The sequence below is a fragment of the Parasteatoda tepidariorum genome, chromosome 7, assembly GCF_043381705.1.
Source record: "Parasteatoda tepidariorum isolate YZ-2023 chromosome 7, CAS_Ptep_4.0, whole genome shotgun sequence".
Lineage (NCBI taxonomy): Eukaryota > Metazoa > Arthropoda > Arachnida > Araneae > Theridiidae > Parasteatoda > Parasteatoda tepidariorum.
The window spans coordinates 68867987-68895311 of NC_092210.1; the positions used below are offsets into that span (position 1 = coordinate 68867987).

Sequence of the window (27325 nt, forward strand, 5' to 3'; positions counted from 1 at the left end):
TTTGACTGAAAAGAATAAAAAATAAGAAAAGACTAAGAAAAATATGTATGAGAAAAATTTTAAATAAAAGGTCAATGGTATCTGTTACGTGACTTATTGCCTGAATCTAATACTTAAACGTAATCGCATACACCATTTAAAACATAAGGAATGAATATTAGTGTATAGTTACTAAGGAATATAACTTTGATCTGTTTTCAAAGTCAAAATTAGTTTCAAGATTCTTAAAATAGGTTTAGATTTCATGAAAGGTGTGTTTATATGCGAGAGTCAAATCCATTTTGTATGCTAAATTTGATACAACACTTAATAAACTACAAATCATAATTTTTTTGGATCAAAAATTTAAATTTAAACCCTACTGCAAAATTCAAAAGTGTTCATATCAAAATATAACTTATATAAATAAAAGATCCAATTTATTCTACAAAATTATTAAAGCCTGGTAACTTTATTATTCTATAACATTTGATCTATACGTTTTTCCTTCACATAAGAAATAGTCTTCAATTTCATAACTGCTTTTCAAATGAGAGCACAATTACACAGTTATTATAAATAAATTTTAGAAATTCAGTTGCACGATTGTTTGTTTAACTTATTAGTGCGTATTTATTTCCCTTTAGGCATAATCCCAAAATTTCATGAAAATTTAATTCTTCTGATATAATTTATTGTTAAGCATAATTTTTTTCAAAACTTTATCCGTTAATAAATACATTAGGATTTTCATATACCTTACACATACAACAGCTGCTAAACACAATATCACTGCTTGCAAGGAAATTATTCTAACCTATTGAGGGAAACGTACTACCACCTAGTATGGCGGGTATTGAATCAATAAAATAAAATTTAATTTCAATGCATTATTTCAAGTTTGAGGAGAATTCTTTAGTTGATTCTTTTATAAATTACAATTGTGCATATTATAAAAAGTATTCTTTATTACAGCTATGAAATTACAAAGAGAAGAAAGTAAGTAATAAGAATAAAGAATAAATAATCTTCGTGCATTTACTTAAAACTCTGTTTCTAGTAATGGTTTATTACATTCTAACGTACATAAAAATGGCATAAAAATTGTTAATAGTACATTCGGTAGCAAAAAGCTTTTTGATACTAAAAATCACTTCCAGGACACAGAATATATGCTTGTAAAATTAAAGATACATATGCTATCAATCAAATACCATCATCACAGATAATAATCACATCCTGTGTCTTGACATGGATAATGATACAAAACATCATACATTTAGGCCTGTCAAAATCTTGATTCAAATAGCAATCATCACAATGTAACCAGCTATTAAGCGTGACATATATTGTAAATCACGTAATAGTGTCAATTATATTGAAAAATGAGCACTTGATAACAGTATTAATAAGAATTTGGGTCATGATATTTGAATTCTTACTTTTATTGCCTTTCATTTTGTTCTCGTTTTCCAATCAGGTTTGATAAGGCGTTTTATTTTTAAAAACACCTTTAAAATCAATGTTTTGAGTTTCTCTCTTGTAGACAGTGTTACTATTTTGAATTTTGGTTTGGAAGAAAAATAATAATTAAATGCACCGAAATTACCAAATGTGATCTTTGAAATACTGAAAAGATTCTTAATAAATTTTAAAATCCTGAAGTAGTTCTGACGTAGTTTCGGCCAAGTACGCAAGCTTTATAGATAGATAGCTGTTGTTGCATTACAAGGCTTCATACGTGAAAATGAAGTGATGTGAAAAGATTTTAGTTAATGTCATTAATATTTTCAGAGTTAGCAACTTAACATAATTTGAACAACTTGATAGAATTTGAACAAAATTGCTAATCTATGTGAATGGCTAAATTACTTGATTTTGCTCATTATTGCCTTCTTAGGGAGTAATATTTTAAATAAATGTCCTTAAAAAAAACTGCGAAATATACTTAACTTAATTAACATACATATTTGTTTTAACTTGCGTTTTTTACAACTTGTAAGTGTAAATTACAAAACATTCTGACGATATTGCGAACTTCTACTTAAAACTTTTAACGTTTATTTAATAATTGGTGTATTAAAAAGGGCTTTGATTTTACAATTAAAATCATAATGCTCTAATTACAGACGTCACTTAGGGACAACTTGAATGAAATGTATACAATCATAACGCGGTCATTGAATTTATTTTTATTAGGCGAAGGAAATGTAATGTTCACAAACAAGCATAAATTTTGTCGTTTAATTACTTTTTACATAGTTCGTATGCAGAATGTAAGTTTAATAGTAATCAAATACGGAAAAATGGTGGCATTTAAAGTGATGATGTCAAAAAAGTACCCAACAAGCAATTCAAAAACAATCAATAACATACTTTTTAATATAATTATTTTATAATTGAGGGTTTAAAAGTTAATGTATACATAATTCATTTGCTAATTTGTGAAAAGAAAAGGCATTTTTTATCCTTATATAATATAATATCCATTTCTCGCTTTTAGTAAAAGGTGCTAAAAAAAAAGATAACTTGTTGCAAAAAATTAATAAAGGTAAGTTCATTATAGCAATAGACAGTTTTAAGTATAATTTTTATTTGATATTAGATTTTAAACCTTCCAAAATGAAACTGCTTTGAAGGAAAGCTGTGCAGTTCCTAACTACAAAAAGTTAAGGAACGACTGGGTTTTAAAAAAATTTGAATTGTAATTATGTGAAGAGAATTGCACTGTAATTAGTACGTTTCTTTGAAGTAAGAAAAATCTACATTCTGTCTGAAAAGATTTAAACATCAGAAAAACATACTTAATTTGTTCTGAGTGATTCAAAATGAAAATTAGAAAAAGGTAAAAAAAAACTGGAATGGGCGCAATAGGCCCTGAACTTCCATAGGCTGTCGCGCCACTGAGTTTTTTTTTCCGTCAATCAAACCATAAAATTGTTATATAATACAATAGTACAGTTTTTAAGGGTTGGCGAGTGACAGAAGAAGGGACGAAGCTTACTAATATTCATGATTTAACAAATAAAATAAAGCCTTCTCACATGGCGTCACTGACAAGCTTTCAGTTGAAGGAATTTGGCAGTGAGGAAATGACTTGGCTGCAGATTTGAAAATTTTGCCTATATAAACAGCTTTGCCTATAAAAATATTCAAGTACACTATCGTGACTCCCTAATGTCATATATTTGCGTAACTTAACCGCTTAGCTTGAAAAGTGGGAGTTATCCGTAAAATTATACTGCATAATGAATAATTTTTAACCAGATATTTTTTTAACCTGAATCAAATTTTAAATGTATGTGAGATTTTGAAAATTCGATTTCTCTGGAACTGTACGACAGATTTAATTTGCGATATAAATGACATTCTATAAATGACGTAAAAATGTGCATAACTTACAATTTAAAAGTTTTTGGACTATTATAAAAAATTTATAAAAAAAGCGAATGTGATTATCTTTGGAGAAACGAATTTTATACTTGTGTGCCAATACCTTTCAATTCGCTTAAAAATTTCTCGAGATAAACAATTTATTTTTTGACATATTTTCTCGAGACTAGAATACGCATAAAGTAAAATTAGCATTATAGGCTTTCAAACTTTTGACCACTTTCCTAACAATTGAAACCATGTTTTCCAAACTTCCACTACCCCTCTCCTATAGTTTGAATGTCAATAATCTTAATCAGTAGATAATCTAAATCCATCCGAGAAAGTCTGATGATTGAATTAAAATTTATTCAGAGTGTTACTTTTTTCATGCAAAAGAATAATAAGTTAGTTTGTCAACAATTACGTACAAGTTATCTATATTCTTAAAAAATTTACATGACATCATCATTAACATGGTATCATACGCATGTCTTTTAGCTGCTCTCTTAAACTGTTTGAAACATGTTTTTCAGACTGCGACTTTAACACATTTTGACTATCAAAAGCCCACATCCCACGAAAAAAGGTGTGTTTATTCAGAAAAAGTATGTTTTATGATGATTCCTTCACTTGATTAATAGTTAAGTTTAGGAATCAGACATAGGGGTAATTCTTTAAAAAGATACGTAACTAATAGTAGTTAATTAACATATTTTTGAAATCATCCTTTGGAATCATTAAGATATTTTCTTTTTTTCTTTTTTAATATTTTTCTTCTTTTTGCTCACGGCACAACTTTAATTTAAGGGGGCAATCAAATTTATCGCTATACTAATTTTTGTCAAATATAATTGAAATTAACCCAAAACATTCAAGAATTGAAATTATTTGCATGCAAGTTTGAAACCACTGTCTCTGGTTTTATAAACTGACTTGATAATTGGTTCCCGCTGTGGACTGATAGTAAAGACACAGTTCCCAGTAGAACACCATCACTACCAACCATTCAACCATCGCTAGTTGTGGTCAGAAAGCGGGTGAGTGACTACTTTGATCAGCCTACTTAGAAAACGACGGTGCGGTTTTCGCTTAAATGTTAAACCATTGAGTGCTCGACTTCGCTCTCAAGTCATCGGGCTACCAAACCAGGGGAGCCATCCCCGCTGTAGAGGATCAAAATTGCGATGGTATGTCTTGGGATCATCCTGTGTGATGTTTCCTAGATCGCCGCTAAATGCCCATTTTGCAACTTCAATGCAACGTAAGTAAAGTACCTACCAGCCTTAATATTTAATTGGATATAACTGCGACTTAGTTGAAATTTAACTAATCAAAAACGGCAGAAATAAGCAAGAAATGGTATGGATTACAATAGTTTTCTTTTTAATAAACCATTAAGCACATAAATTTTTAAAAAAAATAGAGTTCCTTAATCTATAAATATATACAAATGAATGTCTGTGCGTGGGTGTGTCCTTTATAGATTCCTAAACCATCCAATAAAAATCGATGAAACTTGGCATACAGATAGTTTGAAGCCCGAACATTCTACGACAAACCGTTTGAGCTGGATGAGTGATAAACGACATGGAATTTTCTGAATGACTAAGTGTTAGCAGTTGTTTTAAATTTAACGATTAAATTTTTCACATATTTCAAAGATAACATCAATGATAATTGCTAAAGTTTGCAAAAAAAAGTTTATTGCACGTATTTAAGTATTTAATTAATTTATATTCGCTATGTCAGATGAATTCCTTGAACATAACGTGGTATCACGTGTGGTCTACGTCACCAAATGTATACTTTGACTAATACCACATGCTTTTATTTTATTTATATTAATTCGTTTAAACACGATTGTTAAAAAATTACTTATTTAAAACCAACGTTAATGAAACAGAAAAAAAAATATTTATATATTTAAAATCAAAATTAATGGTAAGGTGGTATTTATTCATTTAGGAGAAACATAAAAAATTGCCTCCAATGAGGTTTATTTACGCCAATGATGCTTAATTAATTAAGTTAATATATGCATACTAAAATAAGCTAAAGTAATGGAAGTACTAGAAAGCAAAAGTAATGGAGTAAAGTTATTTATTTGTCTAGAGGAAACTGCTACAAATCGTCCTTCTATCATTGACGACAATAGTGCTTAACTAATGTAGATAATATGCATTAATTGAAAAAAGAAAAGTAACTTAAGAACTGAAAAGCAAAAATAAGGAGAAGAGATACTTATTCACGTTTTGGGTAACCGCAAAAATCTGCATATTAGTATTTTGAAGAATTAGTATTAAAAGAAATTTTTCCTACCACTACTTATAAATATTTAAACAGTAAATTAAAGGACAGATAGAGAAATGGTCATGTTCCAAAATCCTTATGAAGTTCTAATATAATTTTTTTTAAATTAGGCTTTAGTTGGCTGCTGACAAATATGTATGAATTCAAATGTTGAAGGGTTATGTAATAAGTAGCAAATATACTTATATAGTTATAAAATATTATATTGATATATTTGATGATTTTTTAACCAATCAGTTTTAATACCTATACTTTGGAACAAAGTGTTTTAAGGCCCCTCGAAAGGAATATGTACCTGATAAAATCACTTAATAGTGTTAAATTTTAACTATCACGACTTGGCCATGATTACATCATGCTAAATACATCTTATCCTTACATATATATTCCAATGATATGAATTACAAACAATGACCTCAGCTTACTTCAATAACATAAAGCTTCTGAAGATTACAACATATAATATTAATTTTAAAAAAAAGGAAATTATAGATATATTAATTGAAAAACTTAGAACCACAGGTAGGTAACATTTTCAGAGGGAAAAAAAGTTTTATCCAAATTATTTTATTACCAGTTTATTAGGAGGTGGGACTAATAATTTTTTGCTTCACTTGATTTGCCACTGAACAAAATAAAAATCATGCAAGCTTACTAAAAACTAAAATGGATTAGTTATGTTAAGATAAAAGTAAAAGCAAAAACAGTTATGTTACATTCAACATAGCAGTATTGACGCAACCATTTAATGCTATTTACTCTAATTCACTAATTCCCCTAAAAATGTTACTTACCAGGTTCTTCCATTAAGCTCTTTAATTGTGTCGGTATATGCCTTTGAGTTTTGAGCATGATTGCTCAGTACTGATTCTTTTCTTTTTTTTATTCACCCAGTGCGAAGAACGGGTATTCAGCTGATAATTAAGTAAAAATGTGTTCACTCATGGACAAAAAACAGTTTTACTTAAAACATTACATGCCTAGTAATTGACACTTGTCCTTTCTTTTTTAGCCATAGAGTTACAAAACAGGAAACAACCAACCGAAAGTAAGTATTATTACATTCATATAATTAGAAAAGAAATGAAGAAAGTGCTATATTATATCTTAATATAAATGCGTCCCTCTCACAAAAGGACGAGAAATAAAGTTTTAAAAAAAGTTTAAAATAAAATAATTGATTTTTATCTCTATTGCAACAAGAAGTAGAGCAAATTAATATGCCGAGAAAGGGTAAGAAACAAATGTGTATTTGTAAAGGTTTTACAAGTTTCAATAGTCATTCATCAAACATAATGAATCTTTTAAATGAATGAGTGTACACTCCCAGAAAACTTATTAGCAACCTTATTAGGTTGATCATAAAATTTTTGCCTTCAAGTGAAATATCGTGCAAATTTATTTTAAGCATTAAAGTAATAAGGAGATAAATTGAGTAATTTTTTTCAATGATAGCTGTAGAAGCGAAGCAACTCTACAAAAAGTAAAAGAAATTATCAATCTTAATATATTTTCGATAGATTTTTTCTCAATAAATCATATCAAATTCAAAGATAAGAAATAAAAATTATATAAATTCAAAGTTAAGATATAAAATTATTATTTCTTGTATTGGAGTATTAGGAAACTGTTCATACTGCTTTTTATATGCCGGCATACTTGGGAATAAAAGATTTCTGTATTTAGGAATTCATGCATGGAAAATAAATTTTAACCGTATTTTTCTTTTAAATTAGAATAAAAATTATTAATATCTCTAATAACTGTTTTTTTTAATGTTTTAGTTATTCAGTTAAATCTACAAGAAAGTAAGTAAAATTTTGAAACTTAGTTGATTAAGATTTCTATAATTAGCACTTCTATAAATAAAGAAATATAATTGTGAAAACTACAAAATGGGAGAGTAAGGTTTACGGATTGAGGCCAAAACCCTAGAATGATAAAGTCTAAGATGCAAAAACGAACAAAAAAAGACTCTTAAAAGAGACCTCTGAGGAAAGACTCGGACCGAGATAGCCTAGTTGGCAGTGCTCTGAACTCAAGTTCGTGAGAACGAGACTTCGAATCCAGCCAGCTGAAAACTTCCCGTGCAGTAAATGGTGATTGGTCCACGTTAAATCCGTCGAGTCACAAAGTCCTTCATTTTTCCATAACAAATTACACCTCTGGGGGACTTAATTGGAAATATATCGCTCTCTGTTTCCGTTAAAGATTTCAACCTGTGGATAATTGAATGAATGAATAAAGACGTCCGGTCTGTAACGGGTGTGACATAAGGATGTGGCAGAAGTATAAATCTTAACCGTAATAGATGGCGCTACTGGAATAGAAGAATAATCGCACTCCTACTTCCCTAATGGCAGATGACAACAACACCAAAAAAGGCATTTTTTTTTCACTAAAAAGTTCTCTTAAGTTCATTGAATGATTTTTTTGATTTTTTTTTTACCAGATTTTTAAACTTGTTCTGAAAAGGTTTGTATTTTTACAGATATATTTCTCCCCAATTCACAAACAAAGACATTTTTATGATGGGATTTACCATTATTGCAACACTTAGCTGAAGCTATGCAGTTTTCATAGCCCTGGCAGAAGAAGAGTCCCAGCTTATTCGACGCATAGTAATTCGTCCTTGCATGCTAATTGCGCATGGATGAAATGGTGGTGCTTGACCATTAAACTTATTATACCACTTTGAAGATGATGCCGCACTTTTATAATTAAATTTTCATTAAACAAATAAATAATAATTTTGTTTTTGGAATTGATTGCTTTATATTTTGCTTGCAGTTTTCGTGAACGAAATTGCACTTTGAAGTATCCATGTCATTTCCAAAGCGTTAAATCCTATTCCAATTTTTTCTAACTCTACTTTACTTTATATTTTAGTTTCCAAGATTTCTAATTACAACTTCTTTTCATTTATGCACAAACTTTATTATCCTTCCCTTGCGCAAATTATTTTATTTTTTATTTATTTCGCTTTTTATAGATAATAAGAAAACTACACCTTTATCTACTTCATCTGTCCAGACTACAAGAAAAAGTAATATTATTTCAACGATTCCTTCAAAACTTTCAGAGATTTAAATTAAAAAGTTTTGTTAATAAACTTTTTTTCAAACTTTTTATACTATTTCTTTTACTTCATTCACCTTGCTCTTTCAGATAATAAGAGAACAGCAACTTCAGGTAGTTCATTTTTTCAGACTACAAGAAAAGGTAATATTATTTCAATATTTTCTTCAAAAATTAAAATAATTTTAATGAAATATTTTTATTGATATTTTTTAACTTCAATTTCTTTTCTCTTTCAGATAATAAGAGAACTACAGCTCCGACTACTTCATTTATTCAGACTACAAGAAACGGTAATATTATTTCAATGATTCCTTCATAGATTTCAGAAGTTTCAATAAAACATATTTATTAATAAACTTTTTTAATCTTTTTTCTTGCTTTTGTTCAACCTGAAAAACATTTTCTTTTCACTTATGACTTCCAATTTTTAAAACAAAAAGATAAAAATTAGTTTATTTTTTGACAAATCTTTTTTTAACCTGCTTTTTCCTCAGATAAAAAAATAATATGATCATAACGAACAATCTAGACATTATTTAAATGTTATTTACTTTACTTTTCTGGATACATTTGTTAATATGTGCTAACAACGCATGGTATGCTTAATCAAGTGCAAAATACGTTTTAGTATTATTTCAACATCGTTTTTAATAAAATAAAAGGCTAAAACGTATTTCTTTTTCTATTTTTTTTCTTTATTTTTCTCTAAAGTTCAATTTTAGTTGACATGAAATTTCTATTTCTTATCACAAAACATTGATATTAGCTTATCTTTACTGAAACTCGTCAGTCATCTTTATCTCACTGATAATGAGAGAACTACACCCTCAACTACTTGAAAGAGCAAAATTGTTCCTAAAGTTCGTATAACTTATACAAAAAAATGGAATATATAAAACTAATACAAAAATGGACAAATAACTAATACAAAAATGGACTTGTACAGTAGTTCCACTTCTGGTTTTTATAGTTCTTATAGCAAAAATGTCTAAATAGTTAGTTTAAAATTTCACAAATGTTTTTTACAGTATTTCTTCTTTTTTACAAATAAAGATAATTATAATCTCATCAAGTCAGTTACTTCTCATACTTAGCCTTCATCTTTCCACCGTTATCTTTTTCACGATAATTCTTTTAAATTTTGAACTTAATTTTTTGAATTCTTTTAAATTTTATACTGTAATTATACTTGTGGAGAATAGTAGCTTTCGACCATGTCAACCTTCATCTATGAAATGGTACTCCACCATAGAATCGAGTTAACATGTCTTATATACTAGTGAATTGTAGTTGTAATTTTGTAGTGGTAGATACGCTACAGTACTCCCCCACCAGAATTACATCCGTGATAGAATTCCATGAATGGATTCCACTAGTTGAATCATTGCTGTTTTGTGCGAAGCAGGGAGAGCTGTATTAAGATCGCCGTACTTTTTGAGTGCTGAATGTGAGAGGTGTATCAACTTCACGGTCGTAGTCGCTCCTGTGTTGACTGTAGCAGTCGAGTGTACGCAGACCGAAGTTGTGTTTAATCGAGAATGAGTAGCAACAGTGCGAGAGGGTGATTAATGTTGCAGTCACAAGCAGTAAGTCAACTGTTTAATGTGGATCATCCATCGAAGTAGGCGTTACTTTCCAGATAGGCGTGTTCATATTGAAGTGGGCGTTACTGCCAAGGTAGGCGTGTTCGCATTACGTCCGTAGGTCACCAATGTGGGGAAAGTAGTTAACGACAAAGTCAACAGTCATCTATGAAAAGGTACCCTTTCATAGAATCGAGTTAAGATGTCTTATATACTAGGGAATTGAAATTGTAATTTTTGTAGTGGTAGGTACGCTACAATACTGTTATTATTATTTTTTACACTTCACAGTATAAAAAACTTTCGACTGAAAGAAATTCCTCTAAAAAATACAATAAATGTTTTTTTCTCAAACAAAATATTCTTTTTATTGATATTAAAATTATCAAATGTGGTTATAAATATTACTTTCAATTTTAAAGTAAATGTTATGTATAATAGTCCAAATGAGCGATAAGTCATCATTATTTCTTTCATAGGTTGAAAAAATCACACAAAATCATAAAGACGAAACATTTTAATTCGAGTTGTTTGAGCGAGTGCTAATTACCCTTTGAAAATAAAATAATTGCTTAAGTTAGATAACAAATTAACTTTCGACATCAAGAAACGTGTTCTAGCTTCCTTCATAGCAAAAAAATAAGCAAAAACATTTTTTTGGTAATTAGGTTAATTAATATGTTTATGCTGTGTAAAGCAGCGTTACTGCTGTATGTTTGGAATCTTTTTTGATAAGGAACAAGCGATTCCATTAGCTTCGTACGAACGATGCACTAGATATTTATCAACATTAACAGCCTCAAAATGGGCAGTAACTCAAAATGGGTATATATACTACATGTCATTATACACTCAGGATATGAAAAGAAAGAAGAGATCAAAAAGTACATGTCTCACACCATGAATTTTGAAATTAAATCCAGAAAGTTGCTTGAAAGTAATACGAAGAAAAAATATCACGATTGATGCGTGTAGTAGTCATCTTAGTGGAAGATATTTTATTGGCAATAAATATAGAAAATGGTTTAATTTTTTTTTCATTACGTCTATATTTGATGACCGATCATCTTGAGCAACTAAAAGAGAAACAAAAAATCGAAAGCTAGCCTGTGATTCTACGAAGTATTTTCGAATGTATGATGATTCGAATTTAAATGTGATTAATAATGTTATTTTTTTTTTCAAAAAAAATATTTATAAAATCTATACTTTTTTTCCATAAGTTAGCTTCGTAAACCCAAACTGTTCCCTTAAGTGTAGTAGATAGTTTTATGCATTGTTTACATATTTGGCACATCTCGTGAAGTAACACTGATTTTAAAGGTGATCAATTCCAGGATATAGGGGATAGTCTAATACATTGCAGTTAAGTTACTGATCCAGTTCAACCTTGAAATATCTTTAAAAAATTGGAAAATAAACATTTTATCAAACTTTTTTGCAAAAAGGAACTACTTTATTTCTTAAGAAATCACTGCACATAAATCAAAAGATTTGGGATACAAAATAATACATTTTTTATTCATAACACTAACTTTCCGAAATAGACAAAATAAAAAAGGGGAAAATTGAATAAAAACTAAACCAATGTTTAAAAATATAGATTTTTCGCCAAATTATCATGAATTATGTAACCAATAAAACAAGTACATACTTAAGTTTTCATGCCCTGACATTTCCTAGTCAAGCATTCTTACTCTTATGGAGTTAGAATAATCCGAAATTTCATTCAACTGGTATTTACTTTTAAGTTTAGCTTACAAAACAAAAACCATTAAAATTTAAATCTTACTTTTTTTATTTGCATTTTTCAGACAACAAGAATCCAAAATATGACATGTATTCCTCATACAGTGTATATCCATCTGATAGCATGTATCCATCCTATAGCATGTACCAGTCAGATGACATGTATCCATCTTATAGTATGAACCCGTCAGATGACATGTATCCATCTTATAGTATGAACCCTTCAGATGACATGTATCCATCTTATGATATGAATCCATCATATGACATGTATTCATCATACTTCTCATATTCCTCTAGTTACATGTCTTCAACATCAGACATGTATTCCACCGACGAAAGTATGTTAAACGATTATACGTGATACTTCCTAATTATTATACATAATATGTTTTCTCAATGAGTTATATGAGAGCTTAGAATTATAAGAATTTATAATGCGTTTTTCTTATATTATAATATAAAATACTCTTAGATTACAATGAACAGAGAGCAAAAACTGAACCATAATGAATAATTTTTTATCTATTAACGTTCAAAATTCAATCAAAATAGTTTGAGAGGGTGACCTCAAATGTGCCAGCTAATTAGTGAAGATGATAATTTAAGTTACGAAATCAGACACAAAATCGTATTTTCTCAGAATGATTCAGATTTTTGACTCCTAAAATCTAAGGAGTAGCCGCAATTTAGAAAATATACATACACAATGTGTCACGCAAATTTCACCTTATACTTGACCCAGGAGTACCTTTGTCCTTTGGATTGGGTTCAAAATTACAAGGCTATGGGGTTGATATTCGTAAACCAAAAACTGAATCAGCTGTTAGATGGTTATAAAATAAAACATTTTTATTTATGGTTATAAATGAAATATAAAATAATTTTTTTGCTTTTAGATATTTCGTCACACTGTAGAGGTTGGACAGGTGAAATGAGAGATAAATATAATTACTATAATTCAAATAAAAATCTCTGAAATACAGTTAAAGTAGCATAACAAAAGTTTTTGAGTAAGGTCAAAGTTGAAGTTTTCTTTTCACAAGCCGAGGTCTCTGTGGATTGGCAAGTAAAATGAGTGATCAAAACAACCTTTGCAAGTACAATTGAAAACACAACGCAAATGTTTGCGATATATTTCGAAAAAAAAGGCTTGACAATTATTTTCTTTCTATTGCTATTGCTGTGAACTCTAAAATGAAATTTCAGAAAGCAAATAAAAAATATTTATCTTTGAAAGAAAGTTGCAATATGTAGCCTAGTGTATAAAAATGCCAAATATATAAATATCTGCATTTAGAATTTTTGTCACTTTACGTTGATTCTTCTATTGCACGACAGAGCTCAGATTACGTAGAAATCTGAAAAGAACTGAGCTGGAAGTTGCGCAATACCCCTATTATGAGTAAAATAAAGAGCAAAATTATTAAAATCTAAAGAGGCTAGGGTATTAAGCAAGTCTACAGCAAAAAGAATGACCTCTCTTCGTAAGCATTGAAATGAACTTTCCAAGCATTTTTGATGGTCTGTCAACGATAGTGCAATGCCCCCTATTTCTTAAAAAAAGAAAAAAAACTCTAATACATGTTATTTTGTTTTATTCATTTATTATTTCATTTATTTTATTTCATTTATTTGTTTTCATTTATTTTATTTATTTATTTATTTTCATTTATTTTATAAATCAGACCACATGATGTGTTGGATATATTTTCAAAATTCTAAGCAATCATGACCTTATTACATCACTCTGTATAACTCTCTGAAAGGATTTAATTTAATTTGAAAAAGATTCTTAAAAAGATAAATTTGAAAAAGATTTAATTCAAAATGCTCCAATACAATCCACAGAAAAAGCAAAACAGAAAAGCAAAATATTGAATGTCTTCAATTTTTCGTAAATATTTAAAAATAGTGAGAATTTCATAATAATTTATGAAATATTTGATTTTAATTATTCTTCACACATATTTCAGTTTTAAACAAATTAAGCACGTGAAGGTTAATAATTAATAAAATGACTTTTATACTGTCCTAACTTTATGTTATACAAATATCGCAAGTAATTTACATTAAAATTTCAATCTTTACAGGTGACTCATATGCAAATGAAGAAGGTAAAAATCAGAATTATATTTTTTATAACCGAATTCGATTACTTTGAATTACTACTTGAATGAATATCATGTCACTGACTATGTTAGAATAACTGGTTATAACTGTTGAAACTGATTATAAGCAAGAAGTGCATCTTTGATTTCTAATCAAGCATTTATCTTTATCACAGTTTTTAAAAGAATGATAAAAGCATCTTTTTTCAAAATTTTGTGTTTTCTTAAAAATATTTTTAGTCAATAGTTTAATATTTTGAAATTAGTAAATTCTAAATTTCTTTTAAAAACACTCAAATTTAATATCAATATTAGATAAAAAGAATGTCTATTAATAAGCTTACATATCAAAAATTTTAATATGGTAGATTTAAAACATTTCTACATTTTAAATCTCAATAACTTTAATAATATTTCATAAAAGTTTAAAAAGGAAATTACTTAAATATTATAAATAAGCATTACGAATTCATATTTATTTAAATGTTGATGCACAGTTGGTAAAAAAAAAGATATCACCCTGAATTACTTTCGTTCTAATGATCGGATTTTCACGTACTAAGTGCCAATATTAATGGTTTCTGCCGATGACTTCAAATATGCTAAATGTTTAGTGCTAACTATTAATTAAGTTATGAAACTGGACACAAAAACGTACTCTCTCTGAATAAACATACATTTTATTTACATATTTGCATTTTTAATCTTCAAAATATAGGGGTTAGCTGCAATCTGGAAAATGTGGTCCCTATAGTTTGACCGGGAGAGTGATTCGAAGTTTGGACCCCTTAATGTTAATTTCCCTTTTTGCGTTTTTAGTCATGTTTTTAAAACTAATTAAGCAATTCAGAAAAAGTTGCACCTGCTCATAAGACTTATTTCCCCAAAGAAAATTTCATGCAAAAACAAATTTTAATAATTTTCTATTGCTTTTTATTATTTAATAAAATTGAGGCTGAAAAATGTTGAATTATAAGGTATGAATTTTTTATACCATATTAATCTACACATTTTTCAGATGAAAAATCTAATATTTGTAACTGTTTTTATTTAGCTCAGAAAAATGAAAATTAAACAATTTTAAGAAAATAATTTGGTGACACTGAAGAAATACTTAAATGGGGTTATTAATATTAAAATGTAATTAACTTTCGAGGAACTTGACTTCGGGGGCGTAGCGTAAAATTTCATTCATATTTTTTTCGTTAGCAACCAATTGTTAATCTTTTTATTTTTATATTTTTTAACTATAAAATACGATGTTTCCTTTTCAGTCGTCTAAAAATTTATATGTAATTTAGTAAAGAAATTTGAATGAAACATTTTATTGAATGAAAAACATTTTATTCAGCGAAAGTCAAGTTTTATAAAAGCATGCTTCTGATAGAACATGATTATACACCAGATTGTGCTTATATAATGTGATTACATTTTATTTTTCAGTTTGTTTCCTCAATATTTGATACAATTTCAATAATATATATACGTATGCATAGATTTAGAATTATATATTTATCAATTTCTTCAATATATATTTAATAATCATTAATATGAATACGTAGTCAATATTTTTAAGCATCTTAAAATTTCTCAACATCTTATATATTGTCTTAATCTTAAAAAAAAGTTTTTAATCACCTGTCCGGGAGTGTTTCGCTGAACCACTTTATCAACTATTTAATTAAATTTTAGCATTTTTAAAAAACTTATTATTTACGTTACTACTTATAGTATTTCATCATTAATATACCAATCCCTTTTTAGTACTTTAATTTAGGTTTTCTTTAAAGTAACGTTGTTTTCTAAATTATTATCAAGCTTCTTTTTGAAGAAAACTTTGAATTATCGTCTGCTAGCTAAGACTAAAACCTTGTTAAGAAATTTTTAAAAAAACATTCCACTCTTCAAAATTATTTGATGCAAAACATCTGACTATTTACTAAGTATACTATTTTTCCGAAAAATAAATAAAAATTATTGATTGTCCTTTTTTTTTTGCTTTTTGCGACTTCAACATAGATTATGTGAAATAGTGTCGATGTTTTATAAGTCACTACAAAGTGTATAAAGTTACCGAACATAAAAAGCTGTCGAATACGTAGCCAAACTATTTTAGCATCTTAAAATATCTCAATATCTTAAATGACGTCCTAACATCTTAGCTGCGAAATTAAATTTTTAATTATCTGACTACGTGTGATACACAGAACTATCCAACTAATTATTTCATTATATCTTTTACTCTTTCTTAATGATACCATGTAGTTTTTTTCCGGATAATATAGTAAGCTATTTTACTTAATTTTTATTGGTACTTAGAGGTTCTCTTTAAATTGACACTCGTTGTAAGTAACTGCTTAGTTTTTTTAAGTATCAGAACTATAGCCAATTAGTTGAGAAGATTTTTTTCAATGTTAAAATTACTCAGTGAAAAACGTCTGACTGATCGTAGAACATAAGTGCCCCCTTTTCTCTGAGACTGAGCAAATAAATTATTTATATATTTATATTATTGTTTCTTATTTGTTTAGTTTGTGAAAAGTAAATATATATTAGTGCAACTCAAAAATTCACTATTTCTTGCTTTATTTTGTTTCTTTAGTGAACAAATTCGAACCGCAATTTTATTTTGACATTTAAACTTATATATTACACAGTTAATTTTAAAAAAGTTGCTCTTTTAAAATAAGATGTTGAGAAAATTTAGTTTCGTTAAAATTACTTTACAACTTTAGCACGATTCCCAGTATAATATTATAGTATAATTTGTTATTAGGAAAATGCCTTATTTTGTTAAACAGCAAATACTAAAAATTGAAATTTGTTATAAGATTCTAAAGCAGTGCCAATTTTAGAATCATCTGATTTAAAAAAACATGCAATAAAAAATACGCAATTTTCGAACTTATTTTGATTTTTAAAAAACTCACGGCGAGAAAGTTAACATACTTTTTACAGAAACTGTGAAAACCAATTTCACCTATATTTCGTCATAAGAGGATAAGAATGATATTGCTCCAAGGAACCTCGTTAATAATTTCGTTATTTCCAGAATGAAATCTGTTAGATCGAAAAATATTATTCCTTCAAAACTGAAATGAGAAAAAAATTAACTTTTATTATTTATGTAAGCTTATTCCATTTATTTAATGATAGCGTTAGCAAGGTTAAGGATGTGCTATGGAATCCTCGTTAACTATTATACTATAAATGCATTATATCATATAGCTTGAATAATTTAATTTAAGCAAATTATTTCATAATTTTAAGCAAATAAAGGTGTAAAAGTAAACTCGATTGAAATACGCCTAAAGTATACCCTAAAATATATGTAAAATAAACCTTGGAATAGATAAATAAATAATAACTTTTCAAACAACTTTGAGCAGAACGGAAACGCTAAATTGTCTAAATTAGTTACCCTTGTACGACGTATGGCTGCGACTTTTGTTAGCTGTTTTCTGGACTATCGCCAAATAGATAAATCTTTATTGCGACCCAATTTTCGGCCCAATTTTTTCGAGATTTTGTCTACCCCTCTATTTTAAGGGTCAGTAAAATATATGTTTATTCTAAGAAAGTATGTTTTTGTGTCTGATTTCGTAACTTAATTAATAGTTTGCACTAATTAACTAACATATTTGAGGTCACCCTCAGGAACCATTAAGATTGACACTTTAGTTCGTGAAAAATCGATTATTAGAACGAAAGTTATTCAGACTGATATCTCTTTCTTGGTGGACTGTACAGATATTGAGAAAAAATTTAAACTTCTAATTCTTTTTCGCTATTGCTTATATACTTCTTTTCATACTAAAGCTGAAAAAACCAAGCAATATTTTATAATTTTTATTTCTATTTACGTATTATTAGTCTACAAAAATTTTATACGTGGAAAAATCTTGGAAAGAAAAACAAATTTTTTTAACGAAGGGAAAACGTTATTGAGTTAGTTTAATGTAATGAAAATTGTGACATTTTTCTTCCGTGACATTTACGTAAATATAAATTATAATTTAAACACACAGTGTATGCATTAAAATTTCATAAAGAAAAGTAAACAATTTTAATGCATTTCGCGAAATATAAAATGACAGTTTTGATTTGTATTGCAAGTTACACCCAAGTTATAAATTCGTGTGCTTAAAATATTTATTTCTTACTAATATTACAATATCAGTTTTTGCAAAGAGATACAATTTTGTTTATTCAACTATTTTATGCAAAAATGTTTCAAAGCTTGTATCGGTAATTTTGAGTTAATATTTTTTGAGCAGCACCATACAAAATGCTTTTCCCTAATTCAGGATAAATAAATAAACAAAGTAACTCAGTGAAGCACACAAAAATCTATTCATAAATGATGCTTCAACATTCTTTCTTGAGAAAATATACATGGTTTGTGCAATTTTTGGCATAATATTCTTTAAAAGTTAAGTAGTTATGTTATTTCGGTAAAAGCAGTTTAAGCATTTTTCAGTAATATTATTTGTAAATCATCATTACTGTTAGTTGACCAATTTTGTTGTAAATAAAAAATCTTCGCAAGTAAAAAATAAAGTTATGTTTGTTTTAGATAATGATTCGTTTTGTACGCAAAACACAAAACTAATCATCAAATTGATTTATTGATTGAAATTTATTTAGAGTTACTAGAGTTTTTAAAAATATTGTAGTTTAATTTCGTTATTTAATATCTATTAAAATTAAAGTAAGTGGATCAAACTTCACCTTATTACTGATTTCGTATTCTGATTATTTTCACCTTATTATTGAGTTAGTACAAATTTTTAAAAATTGTATTTTTGTATTTATTTTTCATTAATATTTTTATGAAGAGTTTAAAATTGAAATATTATTTCAATACAATACGAAATATAACATTAAGATTCAATATGAATACAGTATACGAAAAAATATTTCAGTGAAAAAATTCGAAATAATAATAATTATTCGTTAATAAAATAATTTTTTTATTATTTTAATTTCTACTTTTACTGGTTTACTTGTAAATGAGTAAATTAACTTTAATATTTTCAAAATTTGTTTAACTAAGTTTCGGATAGATAAAAAGAAAGCAGATTATGTACAAGTAACAATGCCATTAAAAACTATCTGATCACAGTATATTTCATTTAAATGAATTTATTTAAGATATTTATGTTTTCTAATAAAAATAAGTTTTTGACGTATTAATTATCAGTTTAACAAATAACTTGATATGTAATAAGATTTATCTGAACTTAAAATTTTACAATAATAATTATTTAACTTATTGTAAAATGAAAAGTAAATATGTATATATATATATTTAATTTTGTAGATTATACCACTACAACCACACCTGATGGAAATTCCAAAGGTAAGAACCTAGGTATTGATTCGTCCTTTACAAATATAAATATAAAATTTTTCTTTACTGTTCTACTATAATATATATTTGCCAACTACTGAGTTTAGAAATAACCAAACTAAGACCTACCTTCTGCTAATGGCCCTCTGGATCCTCTTAAGAGTTTTGTTTTTCTAACAAATAAGATTGAAATACTAATTTTGAACAGGTAATAAAGGTAAAAGAAGCTTTGTTCTCTTAAAAACAAACTAATGAATTGAAATGATAAGTTTAAATATTTTTAGTACTGATATACAATGCAAAAACTCTCATACTAACCTTCTCCTTGTATTTGTCTCAAATAGAATTTTTCTAAAAAATTCATTCTAAAGGCTGTATTAATTTTAAAAAATTCATCAAATTAAATATTATTTTATAATTTCTTACAAAGCTGTACGGAAGCTCTTGTTTCCGTTAATAGTTTGATTTTTAAATAAAATCAGGAAGAAAGTTTATTAATATTATTTTTAATCAATTAGAAACAAAAACAGAATTTAGCAAACATTTGCTAACACTTTCAAAAATCGTTGAATTTTAAGATCTTCTCTACGTCAAACCAAACTAAAACTCTCATGATCATTTACGCAAAAAAATCTGCATAATTTATGTAAAAAGGTTCATGTAGTAGGCTGTTTTCTTTTCATAAGTTAGAAAAAAGTAGAATGGAAAAAAATTAATAAATCTTTGAAAACACTACATTGTAGCATTCTTTTCCTATGTGAAACCAAGCGTAAACTCTTATATTCACGTTAACCGCACAATGTTTAAAAAAATCGTTAAAAAAGTTTATTCTACTGTTGTTTTATTTTTAATCAATTAGTAACAGCTAGAAATCAATTTGAAATAACTACCATCAAACTAATATTAAAATTTAAGAAAATCTCTCTTAATTGCATTGTATGGAAGCAGCACTAGGACAGAAGATTTTTCTACTATGACAAATGAACATTATGTGCTTGACTCTAAAAATCGCAAAAACTTCAGACGATGAATTCAAAAATCTCTTCTCCTTTCAAAGAAAAGAAAGAAAGAAAAAGAAACTGGGCTTTTCTCAAACAAAATTGCAAATGGTAAAGAAATCACTATTCGTAGAACTAAATTTAATATTAGTAAAAGAGACGTAAACTGTTTTCAAAAAATATCTGCATATTTAATGATAGGTAGATACTTTATTTACGTCGTACTAGAACTATTGGAGAGGGAAATATCCCTGGGGAGAATTCAAAGACATGCAATCACAATTTGATTCTTTAAGGAGGGGAGAGCTCCCGGCATTGGTAGCCCGACCACCTGAGCAAGAAATCGAGCACTTTATTATGGTACAGTTTAACGAGGACCAATACAGCCCACCATCGGTTCCTACGCAAACTGAAAGTGGGAGATCACCCTGCCACTTTCTGACCGCAGCCAGTGATGCACGACTTTGGTGTTCTACTGGGAACCGTACTTTTACGATTAGTCCACTGCGGGACACATATTTGATGAAACTGCATGATAAATGGAAGCTACTTTCTAGTGACAGAAACTCATTTAAGTCTTTATTTAGTTATCCTCATTTGCATAAATAAAACAGCTAAAAGCTATGTCGAGAATTTTAATCGTCTTTTTAATAACATTATTAAATCAGGCCATTAGCAATAAACCTTCCTTCTATACACTATAAATAATGTCTCTCATATTAAAAAATATGATTCTAAAATTTTTTTAAGCACTGCTCTCAGAATGCTTATTATTATTTTGTTACTTCTGTATGAAGATAAGAATATTATGAATTTTAATTTCAATTACTAAAGAATTACTCCTCTCCGTCATTTGTATCAACTAATTTATAATAATGACTGCATTTTTCTTTATAAGACAAGGGGGTGAACAAAGTAGTGGAAACACTTTTATGGTAAGACATTTTATTATATTCCTCCAGAAATACTCAACGAAATATTTTATAACTTCAAAAGTGTTCAGATCATGTAATTTTCAATACAAATAAAAATGAAGTTTAAAGTTTTTAGAGGTTTGAGGAACCGATAATAAATTACAAACTGAAAATAATGCTTTTGAACACCCTATGCCAAAAAATTTAGCAATAGATTTGTAACTTGCGATAGTTATTTTGGCTATTATATGCAATATTTATACGAACTTTCGTAAGCTTAGCTCAAGTATTTATGGATATATGAATATTTTTATAAGAAAAAAAATTTTTTACTACAACATTAAAAATATTCAATAAAGATAAACAAAGTTTTAAATTTATATCGAAATGCCTGCTTTAAAATTTGGGAAAAATTCGTTTAAAACAGCGCAAAATATGAGTAATTAAACTAGTTCATTTATACTGCACATGTGACGGAAAAAATTTTAAAAAATTTCTTAATTTTGCAATGAATCTTAATTAAGAACTAATGAAAAAAAAACGTTTTGAATATCTTAAAAATTTCTAAGTTTTCAAGCAATTAGTAGTTATCGTAGTTTNCTTTATAAGACAGGATTTAAAGGGGGTGGACAAAGTAATGGAAACACTTTTATGCTAAGACATTTTTTCATATTTCTCCAGAAATACTCAACGAAATATTTAATAACTTCAGAAGTGTTCAGATCATGCTATTTTCTATATAAATAAAAATGAAGTTTAAAGTTTTTAAAGGTTTGAGGAACCGACAATAAACTACAAACGGAAAATAATGCCTTTGAACAATCTATGCCAAAAAATGTAGCAATAGATTTGTAACTTGTGACAGTTATTTTGGTTATTATATGCAATATTTATACGAGCTTTCGTAAGCTTAGCTTAAGTATTTATGGATATATGAATATTTTTATAAGAAAGAAAAGTTTTTTACTACAACATTAAAAATATTCAATAAAGATAAACAAAGTTTTAAATTTATATCGAAATGCCTGCTTTAAAATTTGGGAAAAATTCGTTTAAAACAGCGCAAAATATGAGTAATTAAACTAGTTCATTTATACTGCACATGTGACGGAAAAAATTTTAAAAAATTTCTTAATTTTGCAATGAATCTTAATTAAGAACTAATGAAAAAAAAACGTTTTGAATATCTTAAAAATTTCTAAGTTTTCAAGCAATTAGTAGTTATCGTAGTTTTAAAAAGCAAGATAAAATTATAAGGGGTTTTCTTCAAATATAATTTTGTATCGTACTACAGAATTTAATATCAAATAATACCTTACATTAAATGTTCATACACCGTAATTTTATTTAATAATGAAAGTAAACAAGCTAAAAAAAAGTTAGTTTTATGGGGTCCCCAACAATACCGGGTTAATTTTTAATAAATCTTGTTTAATAGTACAAAGTAAAATATGCGGAAAACCCCTTATAATTTTGAGCATTATTTTAAAAAGTGCGAAAACTGCAAAGAAAATTGCTTGAAAATTGCTTTAAATTTTTAAGATGATCAAAATAGGACTTTTTTTCGGAGGCTAAAACCATTCACTATAAAATTGGGTAAATAACATTGTTTTAATTTTTTCCACACTTGCACAGTATAAAAGAACTGATTCAATTACTTACATCTTGTGCAGTTTTGAATGAATTTTTTTCAAATTTTAGAGAACAATTTTCATAGTTAATTTAAAAAGTTTCTAAAAATTTTGTTTGATTTTATTGAATATTTTTAAAGTTCAAGTCTTAAGGAGAGTAAAAAAAATTTGATTTTTTATAAAAATGTCCATTCTCCATGAATATTTAAGCTAAGCTTATGAACTTTCTTGAAAATTATTGCATGTAATGGCCAAAAGAGATTTAAAAATCTCTTGCTACATTTTTATGTCGTAGGATGTTCAAAAACATTGTTTTCCGTTTGTAATTTATTGTTGGTTCCACAAACCTCTAAAAGCTTTAAACTTTATTGATATGTATGAGAATTTGCATGATCTAAGCACACCTGAAGTTATAAAATATTTCGTTTAGTATTTCTGAAGAAATATGACAAAATGTATTAGCATAGAAGTGTCTCCCTAATTTTGTCCACCCCTATGTCTTTTATATACTAGAAATAATGTCTCTATATTATTTTGAAACATTTTTATTCCATTCATAATTCGTTTAGGATTGTTAATAAATTTATTGTTTGTAATGAATCAAAGTAAACAATTTAGCATTTAATGCTTCGACAACATAGAAGCTTATTCTAATATAGAAATAATAGGAGCTTGCAATAATAGAAGCTTAATCTAAATGAAGAATAAATCTTCCTTTATGGTAATTAAATAATTCGCTAATTACTAACAACTATCCTTGGAACTCTAATACTTTTGTTTTAAAGCATAGAAATACAACGAACTTAACTATAAATCAAGCTAATATTTCCATAACAACCATGGTTTTATTTTGGAAAAGAACAATATGTCCTAAATGGATTTCCATATAGGCACTTCAGTTAATAGAGGTTTGCCTTTATGTGGGATGTAGTGCATAGCTTTTAATAAACAAAGAAAGAACTTCTTTTCTATGTACAGATATGAATCATATTATCGTTTTTAATTCAAAAATTCAAAAATGTTTCGTTAGAAGAAAACTTTTGTACGCTATATTTATCCTTATACATTAGGTCAACTATCTTTGCATCCAGAAACTTAAAAACATATAAAAATAAGTTTTAAACTATCATTTTAAAATGTAATCTACATTTTAACTCTAAAATTTTAAAAGTGTCTTTAAATTAAATTGCAGGTAACGAGACAATGAAAAATATGAAGAAGAAGAAGAAAGGTAACGCTTTACTTACCTACATTTATCCTTCTAATTTTGTGAATATATATATATATATATATATATATATATATAGAGAGAGAGGTCCAGAGTTTGGACCCCTTAATGTTAACTAACTTAACACATCATTTTTTCAGAAAATTTTTTTTATGGCGAACTACAAACTCGCCGAATAGTTCCTGAAAAATATAATTTTAAATATACGACTTCCTTAGAATTTAAGATCTCAGGAACCGTATGACCAATTTCTTTAAAATAATGTACTTTGCCATAAAAAAGTGCTGTTTTTTTAAATTCTTTTTTTAAAAAAACTTTGTTATTTTTAGAAACAAGCTCTTTTTAAAAACTTGTGAATAAGAGTTACTTCAATATAAAAGATAATTTTTTTTTGTTTTTGTTTTTAGTTCGAACTTTCAAACTGTTCTTTTTTTGTAATTTTTCTGATTTTTAAACGATTTCTGAAATGTTTTTGACCAATTAAATGTGGTTACCTNTTTATATATATATATATATATGTTCTTTATCTAACTATTCAATTGCCTCTGTTTTACAAAAATCAGTGAAAGCGGCAGAGGTTATTGATTGGTTACGAAAGCATAGCCAATTTTTAAAGAAAACCGGTAATGGTATTTACAGGCAGACGATCTGCATTTATTTCCTAGAAATTGAAATAAAGATGTGCAACAAGGAAAATATTACATATGTTGCCCTAATATTAGAGGCGTATTAAGATGCAATGACCTGGTCACGAAACTAAATTCTACTATAACAACAGTCCTTTCTGCTGCAGACAATCCGAAAAATGTTTTACCCACTGTTGTGCTCAAAACGTCTGATGTGTTGTGTGTCATATTTCGCGATTGAATGCAGCCTACCGTTTTCTTTGTCGTGTTTCCGTTTCGGAGTTTCGAAAATTCACGTGACACATTTTTTAATGACTTTTTTCACTTTGCCTCTAGGATTTGCCATTTAAAAGTTCTTGCTTACCAGTTATTCTGTATGCATTACAGCAAAATGACAACGTTCATGAGTTGTTTTAGTGATTTTGGTCTGCATTTCGTCAAGTATTATTATTAAATCGATTCCATTAACAGTTTTGTTAATAGTTTGTTCTTTGGAATCATTATGAGCTGTTGTTTGAAGAAGAGTTTTTATGGCAGTTATTTGATCATAAGTTTAGGTGCTTCAAGTAGTTAAAAATGTAAACTATCTTGAATGACCATGTGTTATGGAGAAAAACCAAAATCATAAACGTAAATTCTCTTTGCACATGTTCGCTGTTCAATGGTGTAATCGAATTCTTGGGGATGAACAACCTAGCGATGCAGGAGTGCATTTTTGTTTAAAGGGCATACTATAGCGTGACAGCCAGAATAATATTAATTTTACCGAGAACGTAAGTGCGATTTTTTCTGTTCTCCTATACAGCTACTAAATTTAGTTCTGAACAGATTTATATTCCTTCCTAACCTTATGTTGTTGTTTTTTTGACGTATAAAACACTGGGTGAAAATGATTTTCATATATAGATTCTGAATTAGATTGCTCCCAAACCATCTATCGACTCTCCTTAGTGAATCTTTGAAGGGAGATTTCGATTAAAGTTACTTAAAATGGATTGCTGATAAAATAAATATTTTAATTTCAGAAATGCGGCTTTTTGATCATTTTGAAGTTAAAAGAGGCTGTCTTTACAAAAGAGGTCACTTCGACATTTTGCTGTAGTTTAAAAATTTTAGTGTGAATTTTGAACTAAAAATATAATGGTTCGAAAAAAAATTCTTTAAAACATCTAAAAATTCCGTATTTGTATATAAAGAACTTAAACTAAGCAATTGAAGCAAGCATTTTACGGTTCATAACGCTCTGGCAATTTCGGTTGACCAGAGTTTTTTCTTTATGATTTGTTCACGAGCAATGTATTGCATTAAAACTCTATTGCTGCTGAAGTTTACAGTTATCCTTAAGGCAAAATTTCTTTGCTAAAGATTCATTTCATTTCTAATCACCCGTGAGCGAGTTGCATTCAAACCTAAAATGATAAAGTATAATTAGAATTAAATCTACTCCTCTTGACTTATAGAGATCTATATTTTAAAAACTGTATAAACAATACTTTACATACTACTTTAAATCAAATCAATCATCTTCTATAATTTATTATTTTCTTATCTCCTGTAAATGAAGCAAAAAAAAACTACAATTTTCATCAATTTGCATAGAAAAATATTCTTTCGAACATTCTATTCTAATTTATTACTTTCTTATCGTCTGTAAATGAAACAAAAATACAATTTAATTTGGTCAAACTTTACCAATTTTCATAGAAAAATATTAATTCATATATTCCTTTATAATTTATTATTTTATTATTTCTCGTGAAGGAAGCAAAGCTACAATTTAACTTGGACAAATTTTATAAAGGTAACTTGTACTGCACGGAATCAAGCCTTTGCATCTATGATTTTGCTGAATTTTTTGTACCGCTATATATATTTAAATTTTATTTTCGTAAATAGCATCAGTATTTATATAGATTTGTCCTTAAAGCTGATTATTACATTTCCAGGAAAGTCTGCTTGTTTAATTCACTGTATCTAATTCATTTTTCTAACATAAAATCTCTTTTTTTTTAAAGGTTTGCTTGGTAACATATTAGGTGGAGTTGGAAATGTCTTACACAAATTAGTGAATGGCCTAGGAATGACTCTTGGAGACGTGGTTAAAGGATTAAAAAATCTGCTTTCCGATCTGGGAGATGTCGTAAAAAAATTACTTTCAGCACTTGGATTAGCATAATGTTAAATAAGACTTTTATAATACGGGTACACTTGTTTATTTTATAGCCATCGTGTAAAAATGTTTTAATCATATTGTGTTATTTCTTCAAGAATATTTCAAAACATTTTTCAAGATTTTTTCAAAACGTTTTAAACAATTTCCAAAAAAAAGAAGAAAAAATAAAACCAATTTAATTGTGTAAAAATAAACCCAATTTCTGGAATAATTA

The 27325-nt window shown here is 27.7% G+C and overlaps 1 protein-coding gene across 1 annotated transcript in view; it reads left to right on the top strand.

Moving 5' to 3' along the window:
- Window positions 1-27325, top strand: part of LOC107447044 (uncharacterized protein MAL8P1.12) — a 111485-nt gene extending 84160 nt beyond the window's left edge. Inside the window, exons 100-111 of the mRNA XM_071183802.1 lie at window positions 955-978; window positions 2483-2530; window positions 6677-6712; window positions 7449-7472; window positions 8657-8710; window positions 8833-8886; window positions 8982-9035; window positions 12143-12418; window positions 14171-14194; window positions 19512-19550; window positions 24277-24315; window positions 26954-27325. Of these exons, the coding sequence (XP_071039903.1) occupies window positions 955-978; window positions 2483-2530; window positions 6677-6712; window positions 7449-7472; window positions 8657-8710; window positions 8833-8886; window positions 8982-9035; window positions 12143-12418; window positions 14171-14194; window positions 19512-19550; window positions 24277-24315; window positions 26954-27114 (833 nt within the window). The 3' untranslated portion in view covers window positions 27115-27325. The remainder of the gene's footprint in view (window positions 1-954; window positions 979-2482; window positions 2531-6676; window positions 6713-7448; window positions 7473-8656; window positions 8711-8832; window positions 8887-8981; window positions 9036-12142; window positions 12419-14170; window positions 14195-19511; window positions 19551-24276; window positions 24316-26953) is intronic.